We start from the raw sequence: 24,328 nt of genomic DNA, 5'->3' as shown, positions 1-24,328 counted from the left end.
CCTGCAGGCCTAGCGGGGGTTCCTCCCAGCCAAGCTCCTCAAGTGACCTTCCTTCAGCAGCCGCAGGCCTGCACTGCAAGGTGGAACAGCACCCCCTAGCGTCCCCCACAGACCACATTTCAAAGCGATCACATCAGAACAATGTGAGTTTTTATTTTTTCTCCATTTCTGAGACTAAACTAAAGCCCACCACACCCCATGGTGAAGCTTGAGGGTGGCGCGGGGCTGCTCTGGCATCTGTGAAGGCTTATGGTGTTGGGGCACCAGCTACATCAGGGCGCAGATCCAGGCCGGCTGGGTCTCCAGGCCTCAGGGCGGCAGTGGACCCCGGACAGCAGGCCGCTCTTTCTTTTTGTGTTGGAGTCCCAGGGCCCGGGCCACCAGCCTCCGGGCCACAGTCACATTTGTCTGCGGCCTCTCCTTCACCAGACGCAGGAGTTCTAGAAGGAAAGCCCCACGGTGGGGACCTGAACACAAGGCCGTGGCTGCCTCTCCCCCAGCAACACAGCAGCCGTCGAGGCCATCGGAGCCAGCCTCTCATGTTTGTGTGGGGCCTGGGCCCACCTGTGCCTGTGGTATGGCCGGATGCTCGTGCGAGGGGGCCCACTTAGGGATCCTGGCCCCCCAGGGGATGCTGACCCAAACCTGTTGCCTCTCCATGCCCTTGTTTCTCTGTCTCTACAGTGAGGGGGCTGAGGGGTTCATCCTGCACACCTCCCTGCTTTTTAGAGTCCTTTGGGAGGGATATCAAGTCAGGATGGAATACCCAGAGCTCACAAATATCCTGAGCTATGGACAGGATATTTACTGTTCCAAAAAGCCTTGGACAGTTTTGGCTACGTAACCACCCATGAGAGCACAGCTGGCCTCCGCAGGCCTCTTGCAGCCCCATTTTACTAGTTGCTAGTTTGAAGCCATGGAAAACTCGTGTCTAAAATCTCCCACCATGGTTTCTGGAGGGGGAAGGGGAAAGGGAGGGCTCCAGGCAGGTATGCCAGGCTCTCAATCAATCCTCCAGACTGAACAGTCTGCTTATTTTACAGAAGAAGAAACCAACTCACACACTGAGTGACTTCCTCAGTGTCACTGAGGCCGACTGAAGTAACTGACAGAGCCTTTTAGGGGTCCTCCAAAGCCCAGGCCCTTCCCGGACCTGTGGTATACGGTTTTCAGGGCCCTCCAGAAGAACAAGCTTTTTCCTGAGCGGTGCCCAGAAGAGGGTGTGAGCAGGAGGGCCTCCCTGCACAGCAGCTGGCAGATGCCACTCCCCATGGGAGACCCCTGCCCTAGACCCCCCTAGGCCTGCTGGGGAGGGGAAACCCAGCCCCACTGGCTACTGCAGCCCAGGGCTCCCAAAGAGCAGAGAAGTCAAGAGGGAAGAATGAACAGAGGGGAAGACCCTGCCCAAACCAGACACACACGCACATACACACGCTCACACACACATGCACACACGCACACATAGCCTCCCTATCCATGGACATCCGCTTTCCTTACTTGGCCTCTGCAAGGCTTTGAGCTTTGACTGCTTGCTTCCCTGCGTGAGGGGCCGGATCTTGAGCACCGAGAATTCCCGGGTCAGAGCTTCAGCAGCTGCGGAGAGAAAGCAGGTGTGGAGCCACTCCCTCCTCCTCAGGACCCCGCGGCACACCTACCACCCCGAACACATGCAGCCGTGTTGTGCACCTGTTCGAAGCTCAGGGCAGGGCTGCTCCAACACCGCCCTGGATGGGCAAGAGACGACTGCCGCCTGCTTGCCTCGTCCCCCAGAGCCCCACAGGCCTGCACAGGGACCCCTGCGCTCAGAGGACACTCCCACCCCAGGCTGGTCAGGGAGAGCACTGGTGAGGCTGTGATTCTGACATCAGAAGAGGCGGGCTCCCAGTTTCCAAAGCCCCAGGGCTAAACACAGCCTCTCCCCCTTTCACCACTCAGGACCCTCCAGGGAACATGTGTTCACCATCCTGAGTCACACCTGGCATTGCAGCACCCCGGCTATTTACAGAGTACGGCAGAGCAGAGCTGGGAGAGGCTTCAGGTCCAAGCTGCCCACTGCTCTACAGAAGAGGAAACTGAACCCAGGGAACCTGCTCCCGCCGTAGTCTGTGGAGACCAGAACGCCATGGCCAACCCTGGCCAGAGCTCATTCCTCTCACAGCACATGGCAGCCTCTTGGCCTCCCTCCCTGCCTTTCTTTCTACAATCTCCCCTTCTGGGGTTTGAGACCCCACCGTGCCCTGTTCCCTCCCTAAATGCTGCCCCCTCCCTCCTGAGGACTGGACCCCACCAGCAATGGTGCTCCCAGCCCCCAGCTCAGGAGCTCAGAAGGCTGTTTCTAGGAAGCCCAGCGAAGGGGGCGTGGTGTATACGCGTTTGGTGTACACCAAGGTGTGGTGTGGCAAGGCAATGCAGGCAAGTGGCTGAGAGGGACAGGAGCACTGGAGTCATGAGGGGGCAGCGTGGCGCCCCCAGCTGTGGCACTGAGAGGCTGTGTAACTTGGAGTGTACCCCTGACACTCTGGGATCCTTAAGTCTCCCTAGCTGTACAGTGGAGGTAACCTGACCTATATCTTGAGGCCGAAGTGAAAATCGAGTAAGAATGTGTCTACTTGAACCATATGAAATCGCCGGAATTCAGATGTTTTTGGCCGTTAAAGCAGCATTTTCCTGTGGTTTCATTTAATACAGGGACCTCTGTTGGGCTTGGCCCGTGACCTTCCTCAGCAAAGGTCGCCTGAATCTGATGCCTTTTCATTGAAAGCACTAACACAATAGGAAAGGCTTCTTCATTAAGGCGCATTACTATGGGCCAGAGACCGCTCGGCTCCCCCTGGGTTTTAGGCTGGAAACAGAACCCCAAGAGCCCAATGGCTCAGCTGGGCCTGCGCCCAGGAGATGGTGGCCTCCACCCAGGGAACCAAGAGTCCTCCCTCTCAGTGGGGATCCGAGTAAGGGCCGGGCCCACCGGGGGTGCCTTACCTGAGGCCAGGCAGGGAAAGATGCCGAGTGCATGAGTATCATCCACCCACTGAATCCTGAGCCCCTTCTCTCTGTGCGGGGAGAGAGGAGACAGCACATTCAGGAAAGCAAGCGGTCAGACTCCTCTTTGAATCCCGCAGCCACGCCCCCTCGCCTCCAGCCCACAGATGCCACGAGCCGGAGGCAAGGTCCCATCTCCTCGGGGACGGAGACAACCATTTGCAGCAAACTTCCTCTGAAGCCCGTATGGTTGGCTTCAGAAAGACAAACGTCACTCCTGTCAATATGTCAGGCAGGTCACCAGTTTCTAGAACTAAAGAAGCCAGGACTCAAACAGCTCATATGGCATGACGCCAAGGAAGAAGAGACTCCTCACAGGCTTGTCTCAGCCAGGCCAAGGCCACGGGGTCTGAGGCTGGGGAAGAAAGGGTTTCTGTGGCGGGGGAGGGGAACAGGACCTCAAACCAGCAGGGCCACCATGCTCCTGGTGGCTTTCTTCCTATTGCTCAGGAAGGTGCCACCTACCCTGCAGCCTGTGAGAGACCTAAGGCAGTGTGGCCCTACCCGGGCTGAGGAAGGCACAGGGGCCCCAGCCTGGCTGCACCATCAAGGTAGAGAATACAAGAGTAGAACATGTTGCCCCTAGCCACCCCTTTGGCTCTCCTCCTGCTCAGGGGCAGAGCACAGGGGAAGAAGGCTTTAGGAAGCAGGGTTAACGAGGGCCATGCAGAAAGGGGTTTCCAAAAGCCTAGGCAGAGCTGGGCACGGCAGTGCATGCCTGTAGTCCCAGCTACTTGGGAGGCCAAGGTGGGAGGATCACTTGAGCCCAGGAGGTTGAGGCTGCAGCAAGCTGTGATGGCACCACTGCACTCCCGCCTGGGCAAAAGAGCAAGATCCTGTCTCAAAAAAAAAGAAGAGAAAGAAAGCCTGAGCAGTAACAAAGAAGGGGAAGGGGAGAAGGCAAAATGAGAATAAAAAGGAAAAGAAAAAAGAAGGAAAGACAGGAGGGTCGATCTAAAGGTATGTGGGGAAGCTGAGGAGGAGGGAAGTCATGTCTCTCAATGCAGACTCTGGCCACCATCCCGACCTCCACTCTACCCCAGCAGGCTGCTTAGTGTACCCTAGAAACAGTTGCCACATGGAGCTGGCCTGTAGCCTGCTGGAGACCCACTGAGCAGCCGCTGGAAGGTGGGCAAGGGGAAGAAAGGGGGCTGTCATGTCCCTCAAGACTGAGGGAGGGTGCGTGGGGTCCTGGCAGGCATGTGGCCAGGCAGAGGGGCTAGCCCAGGTCTAGGGCCTCCAGGGTGTGTCTACGACCAACAAATCAGTGCTCTGTTTCCCCAAGGATGGCTGGCAGGGTGAACTGCCCAGGAATACAGAACCCAGGCAACACACCCACTTTCTGTCTCTCTTGCTGAAGCATTAGGCACTGGGGGTGGGGCAGGCAAGCACCCCCAGCTACAAAGCGTATCCTAGCTTCTCTCTGAAGGCAGCACCTCCCCAGCCACCACTCACTGGAACTCAGAAAACGTTGCCAGCAGGTCCTCTGTCTTGAGCGCTGGTTCAAAGTCATAGATCTCTACCACGTGGGCAAGGTCCTTCTCTCCAGGGAGTTCCTCTACAAAGGAGGACGTGTCCAAGTGGATCTTCTCTATCTGAATCTCCTTCTTGGTCAGGTTGTCTGTGATCTAGGAGAGATCGGACCCTTTAGCAAGGGGCTCCCCTTGGACATACAGAGCTCCAAACCACTAGCCCGTGCGCTGAGAGCTCTGTGGGGAGAAGGGGCCCTCATAGCAAAAGTCTGGGAAGGGCAGCAGCAGGCAGGCTGGGCTGGAAGGTCAAGAAGCGTGGGTTTTACAGGAGGGCATTTACTTGTATGGAGTCCCCACTAAGTGACTGGCAATTACACACACAATGTTCCATAGAATCCTGAAAACTGTATTCTAGAAAGCTGCTTTACAGATGGGGAAACTGAAGGCCCAAGAGCTAAGTAATTTTTCCCAAAGTTGCAAAGTCAGTTAAGAGGCAGAGCTGGGCAAGTCCAAGACCCTTCCTTCCCCTGCTAGCGATGTGATATTTGGCAGGTCTGTGGTCTGCATTCTTCGTGTATAAAATAGCCATAAAAGATGCCAACCTCCCAACCGAACACACAGCCAGTCTCAGGGGCAGTCACACGGTCCCCAGGAAACAAGATTTGTAAGATAAAACTTCAGGCTAAAGAGTAATTTCCATGACTGGCATCCATAACACATGACGATGTACTTGTACACAGAGTCCGTGACCTAGTGAAGGCTGTGTTATCTGGTTTTAGTTTCAGATGAGGAAACTGAGACTCAGCAACACAAAATAACTTGCCCAGGGTCAAGCAGCTCCTACATGGCTGGGCTGGGACCCAAATCCACACCTCCTCTCCTGTGTTCCCTAAGGAATCCCTGTCACCCAACACCAAGCCCTACCCAGGGCCACACCCACCTCACCTCCGCCCTCCCTTTCTGGGCTCAAACGCCTCATCACCTCCTGCAGCAGCTCAGTGTAATCGTCTTCCGAGCAGCTGCTGGGGCCGTCCTCTTCCACCTCCTCTTCGTCCTCTTCCTCCTTTGCCACTAGCCTCTTCTCCAGCGGACTCTCCTTCCCCTCTTCCAGGTCTAGCTGCAGGGTGGACCCAAACCGTGTGGCCGTCTCCACCCTGTCTCCCTTCCCTGACTGACTCTCAGGCCCCGGGGGCTCAGGGCCAACAGGGTCCGGCAGTGGCTCATTCTCACACCTTTGTCCTGGGCTCTTTAGGTCCTCTGTTCCCTGAGTCATCAGCACAGGGAGTCCCTGATCAGAGTTGGGGTCTCCAGCACCAACATCTCCAGGTTCTTCTGGGTCCCTGCCAGCTGGGGCCTCTCCCTTGAGCCCCGAGGTAGAGGTCAGCCCCCATTCTTCCTGCCTGCGCAGCACCCGGGGCACATACAAAGGCTGGTCTGGCTTGCGTCCACGATACCACCGGCCAGCCCGGGCACCTCGGGGAGCAGCTGCTCCTTGGTTGGAGGTGGGCTGAGGACCGTGGTACTTGCTGGGGTAGGAGGCAGGAGGGCGGCAGGGGCCAGAGAGGCCATCTGAACTGGGTACCCTAGAGCAGGAATGGGAGGAGGTAATCAGAGTGTGTAGGGGCCCAAAGGAAAATGATTTACTAGAGCCACTTGTCATTCAGCAGTGACATTCAGGTCAGCATTAGGCAAAAACCACAGCCAAAATGACCCTCGAAAATCCCTTAGGAAGGCATCACAGTGGAGGCTGTCACTTTTGAACAAGCCCAGAGCAGCCAGCTCGCCCTCTAGTGCTGTGATCCAAATTAGAGATCAGTCCATCTTCAATTACACACCAGGGGAGGTAAGCTTTTGCATTTAAGAATTATGCTATAGGGCCGGGTGCGGTGGCTCAAGCCTGTGATCCCAGCACTTTGGGAGGCTGAGACAGGCGGATCACGAGGTCAAGAGATCGAGACCATCCTGGCTAACATGGTGAAACCCCGTCTCTACTAAAAAAATACAAAAAACTAGCCGGGTGAGGTGGCAGGCGCCTGTAGTCCCAGCTACTCGGGAGGCTGAGGCAGGAGAATGGCGTGAACCCGGGAGGCGGAGGATCAGAAAAACATGTCACTTCAAACACTAGGATCACAGTCATTAAAGTAAGATGCTCACTGTGAGATGCACATGGGAACAGAGGGGACCCAAGCCCAGCAGGGGCTTTTCTGGTCTCTGTGGGGCACAAGCTCACTGAGAGGAATGCTAGGGAGACCCCCCACCACACCCACTACTTAAACAGATCTCTCTCTCTTTTGGCCCAACCACATAGCTGATTTTGCCAAGTGAATTCCACAAACTGCATATCTGCTCCACTGTTGATGCAAAAGGCAGCCCTGGTTAAGCGGCTGCGGCTAGGAATGGCAGCAGCCCGGGGGTCCCAGTCCTGGTTCCACCCAGCCCTGCCCTTCCAAAGGCTGACCAGCTGGCTGGCCGCCCACACACCACTGCTGCAGGCAATCCAAGGTGGGAGGCTACCCACCTGATGTCCTGGTGACAGATGACCGTCCTCCTCTTCCAGCCCTCCCCAACGGAGAAGCTGCTCAAGAGATCAAAATTCTCTGCTGTTCTATGGATCAGGTACCGGAGGCGACTGGAGAGTGGGGGGAAAAGAAGAACCCTGGGGAGGGAGAGGAAGAAGCGCTGAGCAGGTGTCCAGGGCCTGACCCCTACGAGGTCCACTCCCAGGTTAATCGCGGATTAACGCTGGCCTCCCTTCCGCCCCCTGGGTCCCAGGTGGACTGCAAAGGATCTGAGCATAGACAGAGGTGATCGCAGGGACCCACAGGTCCCATCCGCATCCCTGTGCGGGGACCCTTCAGTCTCGGGGTGATGCTCAGAATTACAAAGATGCAGCTGGAAGAGGCAGCTGGCGTTATGAAGACTAAAGGCCAAGGTCAGAACCAGCTGCCAGGCACCACCTGGGGGAGGGCACACAGGCGGCTCGGGAACACTGCCCTTCCCAGCAAGGGGGCACCCTCCCCCCTCCCACGAGCCTACTTTGACAGCTGCTTCTGCAGCAGAAAGCGGTCCAGTTCCTCCTGGATCCGGTGGACGAAGTCATTCTCAGCTGAGGAGAGGAAGACACCGTCCAAGCAGAGAAGGGCCAGGGTGACAGGTGGGAGAGCCTGTAAGAAAGACGGGCAGGGCGGGGGATCAGAGCACAGACCCCGGGATCACCCGCGACCCCGCAACGCCGGCACCGAAAGGGCCTTAGAAACCCTCTGGTCCAAGTCTCGGCGGCGGGGAAGTGATGCCAGGGATCCCTGGCAAGTCAGCGGTCAGGGGAGGGGTCTCCCGGCTGCTGCCCAAGGCTCTCGTCCCCGCCTGCGGGCGGACGCTAAGGGTGGCTCCACACCCTGCGCTGCGCTCCTTCCCGGGGCTCACGAGGGCCTGCTCCGCGCAGCCCAGCTCCCTCTTCCCACCTGGGAGCCCGGGGGCAGGGAAGATCACCCCCCAGTTCCGCCGCACTCACCACGGCCTCTCTGCGCTTCGCAGGCGCCCTCGGCGTCCCCAGGGGCCAGAGCGCCCGAGCGCCCCAGAGAGGCCCGGGCCGCTGCGGAGACGCAGCGCCATCGCGCGGCCTGGGGGAGGTAACGCAGGAACGGGAGAGGGCGTGTTCTTGTCACCTATTGGGAGGGGGCGCACCTGCCACTAACACGAACCGCTTCTCCTAGAGGGACACGACTAGCTTTCATATTCGTGGCAAAACCGAGACCCAGAAAGGTGAAATAACTTGCCCCAAGTTGCACAGATAGTACATTCCAGAGTCTTACTTTGAGCAAAGATGGGTCTGATTCCAAGGTGGGCTCTTTTCTTTTTGTCCTCAATGTTGGCACAGTCTTCCAGGATCAATTAAGTTCAACAAACCCTTTTGTTCAGCTACTATTAGGTTGGTGCAAAAGTAATTGTGGTTTTACTGTTAAGTAAAAAACTGCAATTACTTTTGCACCAACCTAATAGTGCTATATGCTAGCTAGCGGCGGTGCTAGCGTTTCCCATTCATTGTTCCCCTCCCCAGGGACCTAACACAGGAATAAAGAGGAGGGAAGTTTCTGAGCATCAGATATTCCAGAACTCTTGCCCATCATTGCCCTTCCTTCTCCCGCATTGATGTCACCTGTAAAAAAGTCTAATTCACACCACAGTGGCACTGACAAGGCATGCTAGCCTTGTGGGTTACTGGGTTGGCCAGTCACTATCGCAGTGATTTGCAGCTCAGCAACTGGTGCTACTCTGCTCCATCCAGAAATAATTCCAGCGTCCACCTTAAATGGGGCTTAAAATTCTTGCCATCAGACAGCCTGTGGGATGGATGATTATAATCTAGGAGACCAGGGTTGAAATCGTTCTGTTCCCTGAAAGTAATTAAAATGCAATCCCTTGGTCACTCTGAATCTGGAAGCACTCACCCAAGGGCACTTAAGACCTAGGTTTTGGTCGGGGTGGGGCAGTCTGAGTGGGCTCTGACATAAGGTACAGGCAGGATGGGGGAGGGAGGGCTGTCCCTCAAAAAGCTGACTGGGAGAAGTGGCTTGGGGATGGAGAAGTGGAGAAAAAATTAGATGCATTTTGCTGTCTCACATTTTTCCAAAGCATTTCTAAAAACGACAGTGGAATTATATTATATTTACAAAACCTATCTTTCCAGATACCCAGCAAGAAGAATAAAAAAGGGCCTAGAATAAACACAAAACTGAAGTGCAGACAGAACTCAGGGAGCTGAGTCATGGATTTCCTTTCTGAGCATGGTTGTGAGAGGAGATTCGGGAGATCTGACAGGTCCCCCGTGCCTAGACCGGAGGGCATTCAACTCTAGGGGAAAAAGGATGAGCAGGGGGCACCCGTTTGGATTCTGGTTCCACCAGCCCTACCCACACTCCATGCTGGCTTAATGGAAGTGGGAGCAGGCCACACCGTGGCATTGTTTTGTCTGCCCAGGTTCCCTGGACTGGGCAGTGTGAGTCTGAGAGGCAAGTCCACTTAGCACCACATGTTTTCTCTGAGAACAGAGGCCCAGCTTTTTCGACAAAGTGGCTGTACCTCCCCAAAATGGAGGAACAAACCCAAAACCCAGGAAGCAAGCTATGTCCCCACCTCTTTAGAGCTGGGTCATGCTATTAAGGTGTTCAACAAATTCAGAGAGAGACTCAGTAGGAACAAGCTCCCGGGGAAGGCTGTCCAGGAATCTAGTTTCTAGTTTCTACCAAACCCTCTTTAGGCAACTCAGAGGTTAAACAGGAAAAAAGGTATCAGTGTCCAGGTCTCCATCATGGGCGGAGGTTATCTAGAGATTCCTAGATAAACAGGGAAGGGAGTCAAAGCACAGCTACCCACACCTTTGGGGGCAAACAGCAGGTAAGGTAGAATGGTCCCCATTCAAATGTGAATAAATGCAACAAAAGCAGCACAAACGATGGGCAGAATTTGAAAAGAAAGAGAAAGAAAGAAAGAAAGAAAGAAAGAAAGAAAGAAAGAAAGAAAGAAAGAAAGAAAGAAAGAAAGAAAGAAAGAAAGAAAGAAAGAAAGAAAGAGAAAGAAAGAAAAAAAAGAAAAGAAAAGAAAAGAGGAAGAAACCAGAGCAAAGAACAGATACAGGATAAGAATATTTTGGAAGACTCTCTTGAGAAAACAAGAAATTTCCAGTTAATAACTGCTTCACACTCTCAAGGAGGTCAAAGCCTGATTTCCATGTTCAATGGGTAAGCTATGAATTGAGATGAAAGGGAACTGTCAGAGCTATGGAAAGACGTGAAAGAGGCAATCATGTTCATCATCAAACCAGCAAAGCTAGAGTCAACAATGCTGAAAACAAATCGGTGATATGCAGTAAAGGCTTACAAAAATCAAGATAGTTGCTACTTATTGACATAAAGCTTGCCATACAGATTGCACTTTAAACTTTGTAGCAGCCCTCTCAGATGAAAATTGTTACCCATATGGTATGGGGATAAACCGAGGTTTAGCCGAAGGAGACCCAGAGAGTTGGAACTGAAACCCAGATCTAGCCTGTCAACCCCCTGCTTTTCAACACCACAAGGTGAAGACTCTCCAACTTTAGCATGTCATTAAAATTGTCTTTTTTTTTTTTTTTTTTTTTTTTTTTGAGGCAGTCTCACTCTGTTACCCAGGCTGGAGTGCAGTGGCACAGTCTCAGCTCACTGCACCCTCCTGGGTTCAAGCAATTCTCCTGCCTCAGCCTCCCGAGTAGCTGGGACTACAGGCGTGCGCAACCATACCTGGCTAAATTTTGTATTTTTAGTAGAGACGGGGTTTCGTTATGTTGGCCAGGCTGGTCTCGAACTTCTGGCCTCAGGTGATCTGCCCACCTCGGCCTCCCAAAGGGCTGGGATTACAGGCATGAGCCACCGCGCCCAGCCTAGGATTGTCTTAATCCTGTGGCCAATAGCCAGGTACCAAAGTCAGGGGTTAAATAAATTAGATGTACCCTATCAGTGGGAGAAGCAGGCTGGGTGTGAGCTATAGAATTTCACCCAAAACTGGAAGTATAATTGAAAGATTATGAAAGGATTGAATCCAGGGCACATGGGGGTTGCAAATGGCGAATCACAAGGTCAGGAGATCGAGATGATCCTGGCTAACACGGTGAAACCCTGTCTCTACTAAAAATACAAAAAAATTAGCAGGGCGTGGTGGTGGGCGCCTGTAGTTGCAGCTACTCAGGAGGCTGAGGCAGGAGAATGGCGTGAACCCAGGAGGCAGAGCTTGCAGTGAGCCGAGATCATCACGCCACTGCACTCGAGCCTGGGCGACAGAGCGAGACTCCGTCTCAAAAAAAGAAAAAAACCCAGCACTTTGGGAGGCCGAGGCGGGCGGATCACGAGGTCAGAAGATCGAGACCATCCTGGCTAACACGGTGAAACCCCATCTCTACTAAAACTACAAAAAAAAAACTAGCCGGGCGAGGTGGTGGGCGCCTGTAGTCCCAGCTACTCAGGAGGCTGAGGCAGGAGAATGGCATGAACCCGGGAGGCGGAGCTTGCAGTGAGCTGAGATCCGGCCACTGCACTCCAGCCTGGGCGACAGAGCGAGACTCTGTCTCAAAAAAAAAAAAAAAAAAAAAAAAAAAGAAAAGAAAAATAATAATAATAATAATAATTCGCCAGGCATGGTAGCGCATGCCAGTAGTCCCAGCTACTTTGGAGGCTGAGGTGGGAGGATCATTTTTGCCCGGGAGGTTGAGGCTGCAGTGAGCTGTGGTTGTGCCACTGTACTCCAGCCTAGGTGACAGAGTGAGACCCTGTCTCTCACACAGACACCCACACACACAATGTAAATGCAACAATATTTTATTAAAACAAAAGAAAATGTGAATCTACAGATTAAAATGGTGTTCTAGAAAATAAACATATAAATAAAAGGTTGATCCAGATTACGGTAAAAATATTTTCTCTGAGGATTAAAAACATGAATTTTGATTTAGGCAAAATTCAAAAGAAAAAAATTAAGTGGCTGACAGATTTTCCTAGCAATTCATCTGCTGGAAAACAACGGAACAGTATCTGTAGAATTTTAAGTGGAAAATGTTAAGACTGGAAAATTCTGTAAACTGTGATGGCAACAGAAAGATACTCTCAAACCTGCAGTCACATTCTGCCAAGAGAAATGGAGTGATGCTGGCCTGTCAGGTGGAGATGCCAGGCCATACTGGCAGACACTGTGTGGGGACAGCCTGCCACGTGTACCGCATGGCTTAACTCAAAAGACGTCTTGCAAAATCCACAGATAACTGACTTTTTTTTTTTCTCTAGTGACCTCTTCAATCTCTTCCAGCAAAGATCACCCAGACTAGCCTCTTTGATAACCTCCAGCTAATCATTAGAAAAATCACCCTGTCTAGGCTGGCACCTTTTTCTTCTTTACCAGTCCTCCCATTGGTTTGTTTGTTTGTTTGTTCGTTTAGGTCTTTGTCCCTTGGTAAAAATCTAATGGCTGTCTCCTTGGTGTGCTTGTGAATTAGTTACCCAGCTAACGAAATATTTCTGAGTTATACTTTGACATTCACCGTCCTTCCTGAAAAGCCACTGGAAGACATGGTCCCGACAACCAAGAGACGAATTCAGATAAATGACTCACAAGCTGGGATGTCCTGGGAGAAGATGCCCTGTGCTAAGTCATTTACTTAAAACATTCAATTGGCCGGGCGTGGTGGCTCACACCTGTAATCCCTGCACTTTGGGAGGCCGAGACGAGCGGATCACGAGGTCAGGAGATGGAGACCATCCTGGCTAACATGGTGAAACCCCGTCTCTACTAAAAAATACAAAAAACTAGCCAGGTGTGGTGGCCGGTGCCTGTAGTCCCAGCTACTCAGGAGGCTGAGGCAGGAGAATGGCGTAAACCCGGGAGGCAGAGCTTGCAGTGAGCTGAGATCTGGCCAGTGCACTCCAGCCTGGGCAACAGAGCGAGACTCCGTCTCAAAAAAAAAAAAAAAAAAAGAAGAAAAAAATAAAAAAACATTCAATTAACGTAAATAATCAGAGCAACAAAATGGTATACAAATGTTATAAATCTTGAAAGGAGGGCTATAGAATGTAATAACAAAAGCAATTTCTTTATTGCCATAAATTGGGACAGGAACCCCGGAGTACATTCCAAAGTGTCGGGGGTAGGAGCAGAGGCATATAACTGTGGCAAAGTCAGTAAATGCTATGTTTTCCAAATAATTGCCAGAAGTTAGGGAAGCTGGTTAAGAAAGAAACACTGCCCATATAGAAAAATATAACTGGGGAGGGTGAGGAAGCCAGAAAAAAAAAAAACAATCAGTGATAGAAGTAACACCAAAGTGTCTCAAGCAAACCAGAGGTGGGATAATTCAATTATATTACAAACATTAAAATGGATTAAAAATAGGCTGGGTGTGGTAGCTCGTGCTTGTAATCCCAGCATTTTGGGAGGCCAAGGTGGGCGGATCACTTGAGATCAGGAGTTTGAGACTAACCTGGCCAACATGGCAAAACCCCGGGTGTGGTGGCGTACTTCTGTAATCCCAGCTACTGGGGAGATTGAGGCATGAGAATCACTTGAACCCAAGAGACAGAGTTTGTAGTGAACCAAGATTGCGCCACTGCACACACCACCCTGGAGAGAGAGACTCTGTCTCAAAAAAAAAAAAAAAAAAAGGTTCAAAAAGTGAAACATTGTTATATGTTCTTTACCCAACTCACACTTAGAACAACTGGATGCAAATTCATTTAAGGATCCAAACAGAGAGATCAAAACACCACACAGGGCTAAATAGAGAATCACAGAGGAACCACATTCACTTCAGGACAAGACAAGGCTTTGTACCCGTGCCTCTAGTATTTACCTTTCTTTAAAGCGGTACTAACAAAAGCAAATTGACATAAAAACTGGAAAGTTCAGACATTTGAGGAGATCCACTTCTCACTGTTTGCAGAATATTTGTGTTTTTGGTGGGTTTTTGTGTTCGTTTGTTTGTTTTGAGACAAAGTCTCCCTCTGTCACCCAGCCTGGAGTGTAGTGACATGATCATAGCTCACTGTAACCTGGACTCCTGGGCTCAAGCCATCCTCCTGCCTCTGGTACCTGGAACTACAGACGCATGCCAGCACACCCGACTAATTTTTGTATTTTTTGTAGAGACGGGGGTCATGCTATGTTGGCCAGGCTGGTCTTGAACTCCTGGCTCAAGCCATCCTCCTGCCTCAGCCTCCCAAAGTGCCGGGATTACAGGCATGAGACACTGCACCTGACCTTTGATTTTTTCTTTTTTAACCTAAAAAAATCCAAGAAAATCAACTAAGAAACTCTTTTTTTTTTTTTTTTGAGACGGAGTCTCACTCTTTCGCCCAGGCTGGAGTGCAATGGCCGGATCTCAGCTCACTGCAAGCTCCGCCTCCCGGGTTTACGCCATTCTCCCGCCTCAGCCTCCCAAGTAGCTGGGACTACAGGCGCCCGCCACCTCGCCTGGCTAATTTTTTGTATTTTTTTTAGTAGAGACAGGGTTTCACCGTGTTAGCCAGGATGGTCTTGATCTCCTGACCTCGTGATCCGCCCGTCTTGGCCTCCCAAAGTGCTGGGATTATAGGCTTGAGCCACCGCGCCCGGCCAAAAATCAACTAAGAAACTCTTATAAGCTAGAGCTGTTTTCAGAAGTGAAGACCATTCTGGAGCCAAGGCAGTGGGAGTGATTAAAGGGCAGAGAAAGGCAGAGATGGTGGAGAAGGAGCCAGAACTAGAGAGGGAAAGTGGGAGAGAGGGGAGGGTGCGGAGGTGCAGGGGCTGGTGGGAGAGGGGAATGAGTCATCTTCCCGGTTCCTGCTCTACCTGATCAGCCTCTGTGTGTGCACCCCAGCCAGGAGAGTCCCCACCACACTCCCCAAATCTCTGACACTTTTGTTGTCCCTCAGTTCCAAGGAGACCTCAACCTCTCCAGAGTTCTAGCCTCTTCTTAAAGGGCCAGAGTCATGGGAACCCAGATGGGGTGAAGGGGTCTCCTGTGAAGGTCTCCTTACAATGAAATGACTTTGCAGAAATTTGGACACTACCTCCCAATGCAGATTTATGGCCTGGCATGGCGGCTCATGCCTGTAATCCCAATATTTTGGGTGGCCGAGGCAGGGAGATTACCTGAGGTCAGGAGTTCTAGAGTAGCCTGGCCAATGCAGTGAAACCCTGTCTCTACTAAAAATACAAATTAACCGGGCATGTTGGTGGGTGCCTGTAATCCCAGCTACTTGGGAAGTTGAGGCAAGAGAATCACTTGAACCCAGGAGGCGGAGGTTGCAGTGAGCCGAGATCACGCCACTGCCCTCCAGCCTGGGTGACAGAGTGAGACTCAGTCTCAAAAAGTAAAATAAAATAAAATAAAATAATTTGAAAAAAAAATCCAGACTTATTTTCCCTAGCTCAAAAGCCAACCTCACATCAGAGCCTGTCTGTGGCCCCACTGAGGTCCAAGGGGATGGAGGAAAAACAGATACTAAAAATGAATATTAAGCCTTTGTAACAGCATAGGAAGTACCTATGTTTAAAAGTTCAAAGGTTATGGAAAAAAAAAGACACAAAATTGATCTCACTTACTAAACAAAAGGCAACGGAGGCTGGGCGCAGCATCTCACACCTGTAATCCCAGAACTTTGGGAGTCAGAGGCAGGCGGATAACTTGAGGCCAGGAGTTCAAGACCAGCCTGGCCAACATGGTGAAACCCCGTGTTTACTAAGAATACAAAAATTAACCAGGCGTTATGGTAGGCATCTGTAATCCCAGCTACTCAGAGGCTGAGGCAGGAGAATTGCTCGAACCTGGGAGGCAGAGGCTGCAGTGAGCTGAGCTTGAGCCACTGCACTCCAGCCTGGGTGACAGAGCCAGACTCCTTTTCAAGAAAAAAAAAAAAAAAAAGGCAATTGAAAGGACAGTGAAGGAAAATATACTGAAATGTAGGCAGTGGTTGTCTCTGAGTGCTACGATTATCAGTTGTTTCCTCTTTAGACTCCTGCTCTTTTCACATAAAATTATCTGTAATGTATGTATCCAAATGTATATCTCTGTAGTACATGTATAATATAGGCATGCGAGGCCAGGTGCGGTGGCTCACACCTGTAATCCCAGCACTTAAGGAGGGCCAAGTCAGGCAGATCATGAGGTCAGGAGATTGAGACCATCCTGGCTAACACGGTGAAACCCCATGTCTACTAAAAATACAAAAAATTAGCCGGGCGTGGTAGCAGGCACCTGTAGTCCCAGCTACTCGGGAGGCTGAGGCAGGAGAATGGCATGAACCCAGGAGGCAGAGCTTGCAGTGAGCTGAGATCGCACCACTGCAATCCAGCCTGGGCGACAGAGTGAGACTCCGTCTCAAAATATATATATATATTGCATATATATATATGCATGCAATTTTCATAAGCTATAGGATATACCTATTTTTTATTCTTCCTAAATCATTCAAAGTGGCACTACTTGCAAATTTGGCAAAATTTTGAAAATTTATTAACTAAGCAAACATTTTTTAAAATGACTCTCCCTTAATTGCAAAGTGCACTGATTTCCAGCCCTCCCCAGCGTAGTTCCATTGGGCAGGACATGGCATCACTAAAGTCACTAGAGCAGTGTCCACCCAGCCCAGGTCCTGGGGAGGACTGGGGTCAGTATCCTCACTAATTGGGCTTCTACTGTGCACCTGGCACTTTACATCCATTACCCCATACAATCCCCATGGAAATCCCTCAAAGTAGGTGTTATTACCCCAGTTTACAGACATAAAAATTGGGTCCCAGCGTTCAGTAAATGGGCCAATATTAACATGCTACTAAACAGCAATACTGTGCTTCCAACCGAGGTGAACATCCCAAAGCTCGTGCTCCATTCCAGTGATTTCCAACAATTATTAGCTGTGGAACCCTCTGCTCAAATACTACCCTGGTGAATTAGCTTGCCAGGGCTGCCATACCAAAGTAGCACAGGCTGGATGGCTTAAACAACAGAAATATATTTTCGCACTGTTCTAGAGACTGGAAGTCCATGATCAAGATGTCAGCAGGGTTGGGTTTCCTCTGAGGCCTCTCTCCTTGGCTGGCAGATGGCTGACCACTTGCTGCCTTTTCACGTGGTGGTCCTTCTGTGCACCGTGCACCCCTGATGTCCAATTTTCCTCTTCTTCTTCTTCTTTTTTTTTTTTTTTTTTTGAGACAGAGTCTTGCTCTGTCTCCCAGGCCAAAGTGCAATGGCGCAGTCTCAGCTCACTGCAACTTCCGCCTCCTGGGCTCAAGCAATTCTCGTGCCTCAGCCTCCTGAGTAGCTGGGATTATAGGCATGCACCATGTCCAGCAAATTATTATTATTATTTTTTGAGACAGAGTCTCGCTGTCAGCCAGGCTGGAGTGCAGTGGCATGATCTCGGCTCACTGCAACCTCCACCTCTTGGGTTCAAGCGATTCTCCTGCCTCAGCCTCCCGAGTAGCTAGGACTACAGGTGCCCGCCACCACGCCTGGCTAATTTTTTTTTTCTTTTTTTTTTTTTTTTTAGTAGAGATGGGTTTTCACCATGTTAGCCAGGATGGTCTCGATCTCCTGACCTCGTGATCCACTTGCCTTGGCCTCCCAAAGTGCTGGGATTACAGGCATGAGCCACCATGCCTGACCTCCAAATTTCCTCTTCTTATATGGACGCCAGTCTTATTGAATTAGGGCCCACCCTAACAACCTTATTTTAACCTAATCACCATTTTAAAGACCTGATCTCCAAATGCAGTCACATTTCAGAGTGGAGGAGGACTAGGGGGTGGTTAGGGCTGCAATGTGTGAATATAGAGGGGTCACGATTTAGCCCATAACACCTGGACTTTAATGTTTAAATGGGGTCTGTTCTGGTGGAAGCTGGGCTGAGGGGCTTGGAGTCTAACTTTCCAATTCCCTCCCTTCAACTTCCTAAAAAGCCCCTTTATGGCCTCGAGAGGGAAATATTAGGAAATCACTAGTTTTTATGGCTTTGGAAAAAGAGAAAATATTCAAGGAAACTCAGTAAACTAAAACACCACACATGAGTCATTTCTGTGAAAATACAGATGGGGCCATCAGCTAATTTAATATGAATGCCAACACAGTTCATTCGATGTTTTCCTCAACTCACCCAGAATTTCTCTGTGTTGGCCAGAATTACCTCTGAATTATTTTCCTCACCAACTTCTGCAATTAAAAGGATAAGGCCAGGTGCAGTAGCACACACCTGTAATCTCAGCACTTTGGGAGGCTGAGGCGGGTGGATCTCTTGAACTCAGGAATTTGAGAAAAGCCTCGGCAACAGAGCAAGAACCTATCTCTACAAAAAATACCAAAGATTAGCCAGGTGAGGTGGCACACGCTTGTGGTCCCAGCTACTCAGGAGGTTGAGGTGGGAGGATCACTTGGGTCCAGGAGATCAAGGCTGCAGTGAGCCATGATTGCACCACTGCACTCCAGCCTGGGCAACAGAGTGAAACCTGTCTCAAAATAAATAAACAAATAAATAAAAGGATAAATACTCCTCCAGGAGATAGTAAGCTTTGCCCTTATGTATTTATAGTTGAAGATAAAATATTGACTATTTTGGTGGCATAACTAGCATATTTGATACCAGGCGAACTAATCATTTTTAAACATCTTCCTCCTCCAAACAACAGAGTTATTTTTGGCAATAATTACATAGTAATACGTAATAATCAGCACTGTCTTGATTTGTTCTTTATCTGAACAACAATGAACACTTTGAAATGAATAAATTTCCATTTAAAGATATTCAAATTTGGTAAAATATTTCATGCATGAACTAAAATTTTCACTTACCAAATAAAAGTATACCACGTGGTTTGTTCTTTTCCACAGTTTTATTATTTATTTATTTATTTATTTATTTATTTGAGATAGATAGGGTCTTGCTCTGTTGCCCAGGCTGAAGTGCATTGGCACAATCATGGCTCACTGCAGCCTCAACCTCCCAGGCCCAAATGATCCTCCCACCTCAGCCTCCTGAGTAGCTGGGACCACAGGCGTGTGCCACCATGCCTGGTTAATTTTTTAATTTTTGTAGCGATGGGGTCTTCCTATGTTGCTTATGTCAGTTTTGAACTCCTGGACTCAAGTAATCCACCCACCACAGCATCCCAAAGTGCTGGGATTACAGGCATGAGCCACACGCCCAGCCCACTGTTTTAAATGTTAAACACAAGCAAAACTCCAAGCGGCCATAGACAATGACATAATTACAGTAACTCATGCTCTGTGTCCTTGGTCTTTACAATTACCACACTGTCCTGGCTTATTTTGAAGCTACTATTTAAACCCAGGAATACATATTATCATAAGGGTTGAAGACAAGCTGCAACCACAAATGAGCTCTAGTGATTCCAAACCATTAAGAACCTACTGGCAAACTGAGTATGTGAGGCAGCCGCCGGTATCACTGTGAGTTCTCTGAATGAACTTCCAAGTACAAGGGTTAGTAAAGCCCAGGTGATAGGAATGTACCCACTGAAGCTCAGATAACCGCAATAGTTATTTGGAACTTAGACCACTAAATCACCCACATTGTTTAGAACTGTCAGCACACGGTGATAGTGAAAAACAGACTGGGTTCTCTTCTTGTTTTTCTCTCATCTGCAGACAATGCCTCCCTCTGTGCCTGCCCCTGGAACAGAGGGCTCCCACTGCCTGGTTCTCAGCACAACTCAATGATGGCCATTCTCAGTTTCCATTACCTTATAGGTTCGGGTTTCCTTTTTCCTCCCCAGCCCCTTTTGGTTTTCTTTTCTGGCTCCTCCTCTCCTACTCAACCTCTAAAAGCTGGAATGCCTCGGGTTCCATCCTAGCCTGACCTTCAAGTTTATTCCTCCTCAAGTTCTCACCATCTCAATATATGGCACCAGCGCCCACCCACTCTTTCAAGCCCACAGTGTATTAATCACCCTTTATTTCTCCCTTCCCACCCTACCTTAAGCCTTCGGGAACCTGTGGGTTCTGGCTCCAGTGTATACCTGGGAACTGGCCGCTGCTGACACCCTACTCCTATTGCTCTCTACTTAGGCAAACTTTCTTTTATGGGCTGATGTCTCCCCACGCCCCAAAAAATCGTATGGTGTGGCTGGGCGTGGTAACTCAACGCCTGTAATCCCAGCACTTTGAGAGGCAGTGGCAGGCGGATCAGGAGATCAAGAGATCGAGACCATCCTGGCCAACACAGTGAAACCCCTTCTCTACTAAAAATACAAAAATTAGCCAGGCGTGGTGGTGGGCGCCTGTAGTCCCAGATACTCAGGAGGCTGAGGCAGGAGAATCGCTTGAACCCAGGAGGCGGAACTTGCAGTGAGCTGAGATCCGGCCACTGCACTCCAGCCTGGCGACAGAGCGAGACTGTCTCAAAGAAAAAAAAAAAAATCATATGGTGAAGTCCTAACCCCCAGCACCTCAGAATGTGACTGTATTTGGAGATATGGGCTTTAAAGAGGTAATGAAGTTAACCTTAGGTCATTAGGGTGGCCCTTAATCCAATATGACTGTTGTCCTTACAAGAAGAGGAGATTAGCACACAGACTCTCATAGGAGGGAGCCCATGTGAAGACACAGGGAGAAGGCGGCCACCCACAAGCCAATGAGAGGCCTGAGAAGGAATCGACCCTGCCAGCACCTTGACCTTGGACTGCCAGCCTCCAGGGCTGCGAAAGAGTGCATTTCAGTTAAGCACCCAGTCTGCCGGATTGTATTAAGGCAGCCAGACCTGACTAAGGCACCCTCCTCACCACTCTTCCCGCTTCCCACTCTGAAAACTGCCTTTTTCCCTCTTGAGAATTGATTGTTCATGCACCTTACTGGCCCCTTATCCCCTTTGAGGTTTTCTATTTCTTTTAGATTTGTAGGACTTTGTCAATTATGAGTTGAAACTGTTTCCTTCTGGTTTTAGGTTCACATTTTCACCTTTTAAAAAATTATGTCTGGGCTGGGCACAGTGGCTCACGCCTGTAATCTCAGTACTTTGAGAGGCTGAGGGGAGCAAATTGTTTGAGGTCAGGTGACGCAGTTCTGCAGTCATTTATACCCATTTTAAATTATATGCAAATCAAGGGGCAGGTTATGCAGACATTTCTAGAAAAAGGGCTGTAACTTCCAGGTCATTGGGTTGTTGCCATGGAAAGAGGTGGTAAATTTGGGTGTCAGCATGGCAGTGGTAAACTGACATGGCACACTGGTGAACATGTTGTATGAAAAGCTGCTTCCACCTCGTCCCTGTTTTAGCTAATCCTCAACTTAGTCCAGTGCCTAAACCCCACCTACAGAGTCCAGTCCCACTTCCTACCTCAGATACAGTCCCTTTTTTGATCCTTTTATTTAAAATCTTTGTATGAACTTAAGTATATCCCTTGCAAATAGCTCAGGATTGAATCGTATTATTTTTTTAAACCTAAAATCATCTGTATTTATTCTATTCTATTCTATTTTATTTTGAGGTGGAGTCTCACTCTGTTGCCCAGGCCGGAGTGCAGTGGCAAGATCTCAGCTCACCACAACCTCCGCCTCCAGGTTCAAGTGATTCTCCTGCCTTAGCCTCCCGAGTAGCTGGGATTACAGATGTGCATCACCATGCCCAGCTACTTTTTGTATTTTTAGTAGACATAGGGTTTCGCTATGTTGACCAGACTGGTCTCAAACTCCTGACCTCAGGTGATCCACCCGCCACTGCCTCCCAAAGTGCCGGGATTACAGGCGTGAGCCACCCCACTCGGACCAACATCTGTCTTTTATCTGGCAAGTTCAATTCATTTACACTTGTTGTGATTACTGACATATTTTTATTACCTTTTACTGGCTCATTTAGTACTTTCTGTTAAGAGTTTCTGTACTTCTGTTTCAAAATTTTCCTGTCTTCTATTGTACTGTTATTCTTATTGCCCTATTATACCCACAAGTGGTTTGGAAGTTATTCATTCAATATCTTTTAGTGTTATTCACTTTTAAAAAGTTGAAGTATGGCATACATACAGAAAATTGTGTCCTCCAGCTTTTTTTTTTTTTTTTTTTTTTTTGAGACAGTCTCTCACTCTTTTGCCCAGGCTGGAGCATAATGGTGCAATCATGGCTCGCTGCAGCCTTGACCTTCTAGGCTCAAGCAATACTCCCACCTCAGCCTCCCAAGTAGCTGGGACCACAAATGCACACCATCACGCCTGGCTAAATTTTTAAAAAATTATTTTCTGTAGGAACAGGATCTCCCTATGTTCCCCCAGGCTGGTCTTGAACTCTTGGACTCAACTGATTTTTCCACCTTGGCCCCCTAAAGTGCTGGGATTACAGGTGTGAGCCACCACGCCCAGCAGTCCTCCAGCTTTATTTCACTTCTTCAAGATTGCCTTGGCTATTTTTCGTTCTTTGCCTTTCTATATAATTTTAGAATTGCCTTTGTCTGTCCTTCCTTCCTTCCTTCCTTCCTCCTTTCCTTCCCTCCTTCCTTCCTTCCTTCCTTCCTTCCTTCCTTCCTTCCTTCCTTCTTTCTTTCCTTTCTTTCCTTCAATCTCGGCTCACTGCAACCTCTGGCTCTGGGTTCAAGTCATTCTCCCACCTCAGCCTCCCGAGTAGTTGGGATTACAGGCACAAGCCACCACGCCCAGCTAATTTTGTATTTTTAATAGAGTCGGGGTTTCACCATGTTGACCAGTCTGGTCTCGAACTCCTGACCTCAAGTGATCCGCCCACCTCAGCCTCCCAAAGTGCTGGGGTTACAAGTGTGTGAGCCACCGCGCCCGGCCTAGAGTTGCTTTTTAATTTGCACATACACACACGTGCACACATACACAAAATCTGCTGGCATTCTGACTGGGTTTTCATTGACTGTATAAATTTTGGAAGAATGGATGGACATCTTTAACTTTTTTTTTCTTTATAATATTTTACAGTTTTCAGTGTAGGGCAGTGGTTTTTAACTAGGGGTGATTTTGCTCCCATCCTCCCCATCCCCCAGGGCAGTATCTGGAGTCATTTTTGGCTGTTATGCTAGGGGATGGACAGTGCTAATGGAATCTTGTGCATAGAGGCAAGGATGCTTCTGAACATTCCAAAATGTACGATTCCCACAACAAATAATTATAGGCTCAAAATATCAATAGCACCAAGGTAGAGAAGCCATGGTAAAGGGTATTAAACTTTTTCCTTAGAATTCAATATATTGGGCACTAGCATAGATCATTTCTTTTACATTTTTATATTTTTGTATATAGAACTATACTAAATGCTTAAAATATTGAGCTTGTGTCCAGTGACCATGCTAAAATACATTTTTCATTCAAGCAGTTTGTCTATAGGTTCCTTGGATTACTACATACACAATTGTATCACCTGTGAATAAAGATGGCTTTACTACTTTTGTGAACCTGCTCCTTCAGGAAGTGCTATGCGGCCAATAGCTGGCTCTTTTCTGTACAGTTGAAGGGCCTGCTGCAAAATACAATCAAAACGTTATCTACAGGGTACAGACCAGCAAAACAACAACAACAAAACAATCTTAATACTTACTTTGGTTTCCCTAAAAATAGGGAGATTCTGAGGCACAGCTCTACCCAGTATCTCCTGGGAGACAATTTTCTTTTCTATTTTCTTTTCTTTTTTTTTTTTTTTGAGAGGGGATCACACTCTATTGCCCAGGCAGGTATGCAGTGGTGCGATCTCGGCTCACTGCAACCTCCACCTCCCGGGTTCAAGCGATTCTCGTTCCTCATCCTCCCAAGTAGCTGGGACTACAGGCACCCGCCACTATGCCTGGCTAATTTTTGTATTTTTAGTAGAGATGGGGTTTCACCACATTGGCCAGCCTTGTCTGGAACTCCTGACCTCAAGTGATCTGCCCACCTCTGCCTCCCAAAGTGCTGGGATTACAGGCATGAGCCACCACACCCAGCCTGTAATTTCCAATCTGTAGAAGTCTGTATAACTGCACAAATGTCAGCCAAAGAAAACTGATCTGCCAACCGTAAGCACTGACATGGGGTCAGGGCACATGCCCACTACAGAAAGTAATTTTGGAGTTATTTTTTGAGAGTGTTTTTTTTCTTCTTCTTCCATTTTTAGAGATGGAGTCTCACTATGTTGCCCAGGCTGGTCTTGAACTCCTGGGCTCAGGTGATCCATCCATCTTGGTCTCCCAAAGTGCTGGGATTACAGGTGTGAGCCACTGCACCTGGTCATGAGAATGTGTTTCTGAGAGTGTGGTTAGGAGTAGCCTGGTGCAAGAGTGGAAAGGGGTGATCTCTTTCTTCCATCCTATTAAGGGTCATAG

At 49.3% G+C, this 24,328-nt stretch overlaps 2 protein-coding genes across 2 annotated transcripts in view; both read right to left on the bottom strand.

Moving 5' to 3' along the window:
- Positions 1–133: 133 nt before the first annotated feature.
- Positions 134–7,675, bottom strand: R3HCC1 (R3H domain and coiled-coil containing 1). Its single transcript, XM_007961935.3, has 7 exons — positions 7,548–7,675; positions 7,030–7,167; positions 5,494–6,094; positions 4,495–4,667; positions 2,980–3,050; positions 1,498–1,593; positions 134–440 (listed from the first exon to the last, which is right to left on the bottom strand). The coding sequence occupies exons 3-7, from the start codon at positions 5,782–5,784 to the stop codon at positions 310–312; spliced, it is 762 nt and encodes a 253-aa protein (XP_007960126.2). The 5' UTR covers positions 5,785–6,094; positions 7,030–7,167; positions 7,548–7,675; the 3' UTR covers positions 134–309.
- An 8,826-nt stretch (positions 7,676–16,501) lies between these two features.
- The window catches only part of CHMP7 (charged multivesicular body protein 7), a 29,382-nt gene continuing 21,555 nt past the window's right edge, over positions 16,502–24,328 (bottom strand). The window contains exon 15 of the transcript XR_012093665.1: positions 16,502–24,229. The gene's annotated coding sequence lies outside the window, so the exon portion shown is untranslated. The remainder of the gene's footprint in view (positions 24,230–24,328) is intronic.

This window comes from Chlorocebus sabaeus, chromosome 8, assembly GCF_047675955.1.
Source record: "Chlorocebus sabaeus isolate Y175 chromosome 8, mChlSab1.0.hap1, whole genome shotgun sequence".
Classification (NCBI taxonomy): Eukaryota; Metazoa; Chordata; class Mammalia; order Primates; family Cercopithecidae; genus Chlorocebus; species Chlorocebus sabaeus.
The sequence above is the reverse complement of the archived record's forward strand: the minus strand, read 5'-3'. Positions and strand labels throughout refer to the sequence as shown.

Excerpts from the sequence above, each read along its gene's own strand:
- R3HCC1 (XM_007961935.3), bottom strand. The coding sequence starts at position 5,784 with ATGACTCAGGGAACAGAGGACCTAAAGAGCCCAGGACAAAGGTGTGAG. Across the intron at positions 1,594-2,979 it reads CTTTCCCTGCCTGGCCTCAG|CTGCTGAAGCTCTGACCCGG; the intron begins GTAAGGCACCCC and ends TTCTCTCCGCAG. Across the intron at positions 441-1,497 it reads CAAAGCCTTGCAGAGGCCAA|AACTCCTGCGTCTGGTGAAG; the intron begins GTAAGGAAAGCG and ends CTTTCCTTCTAG.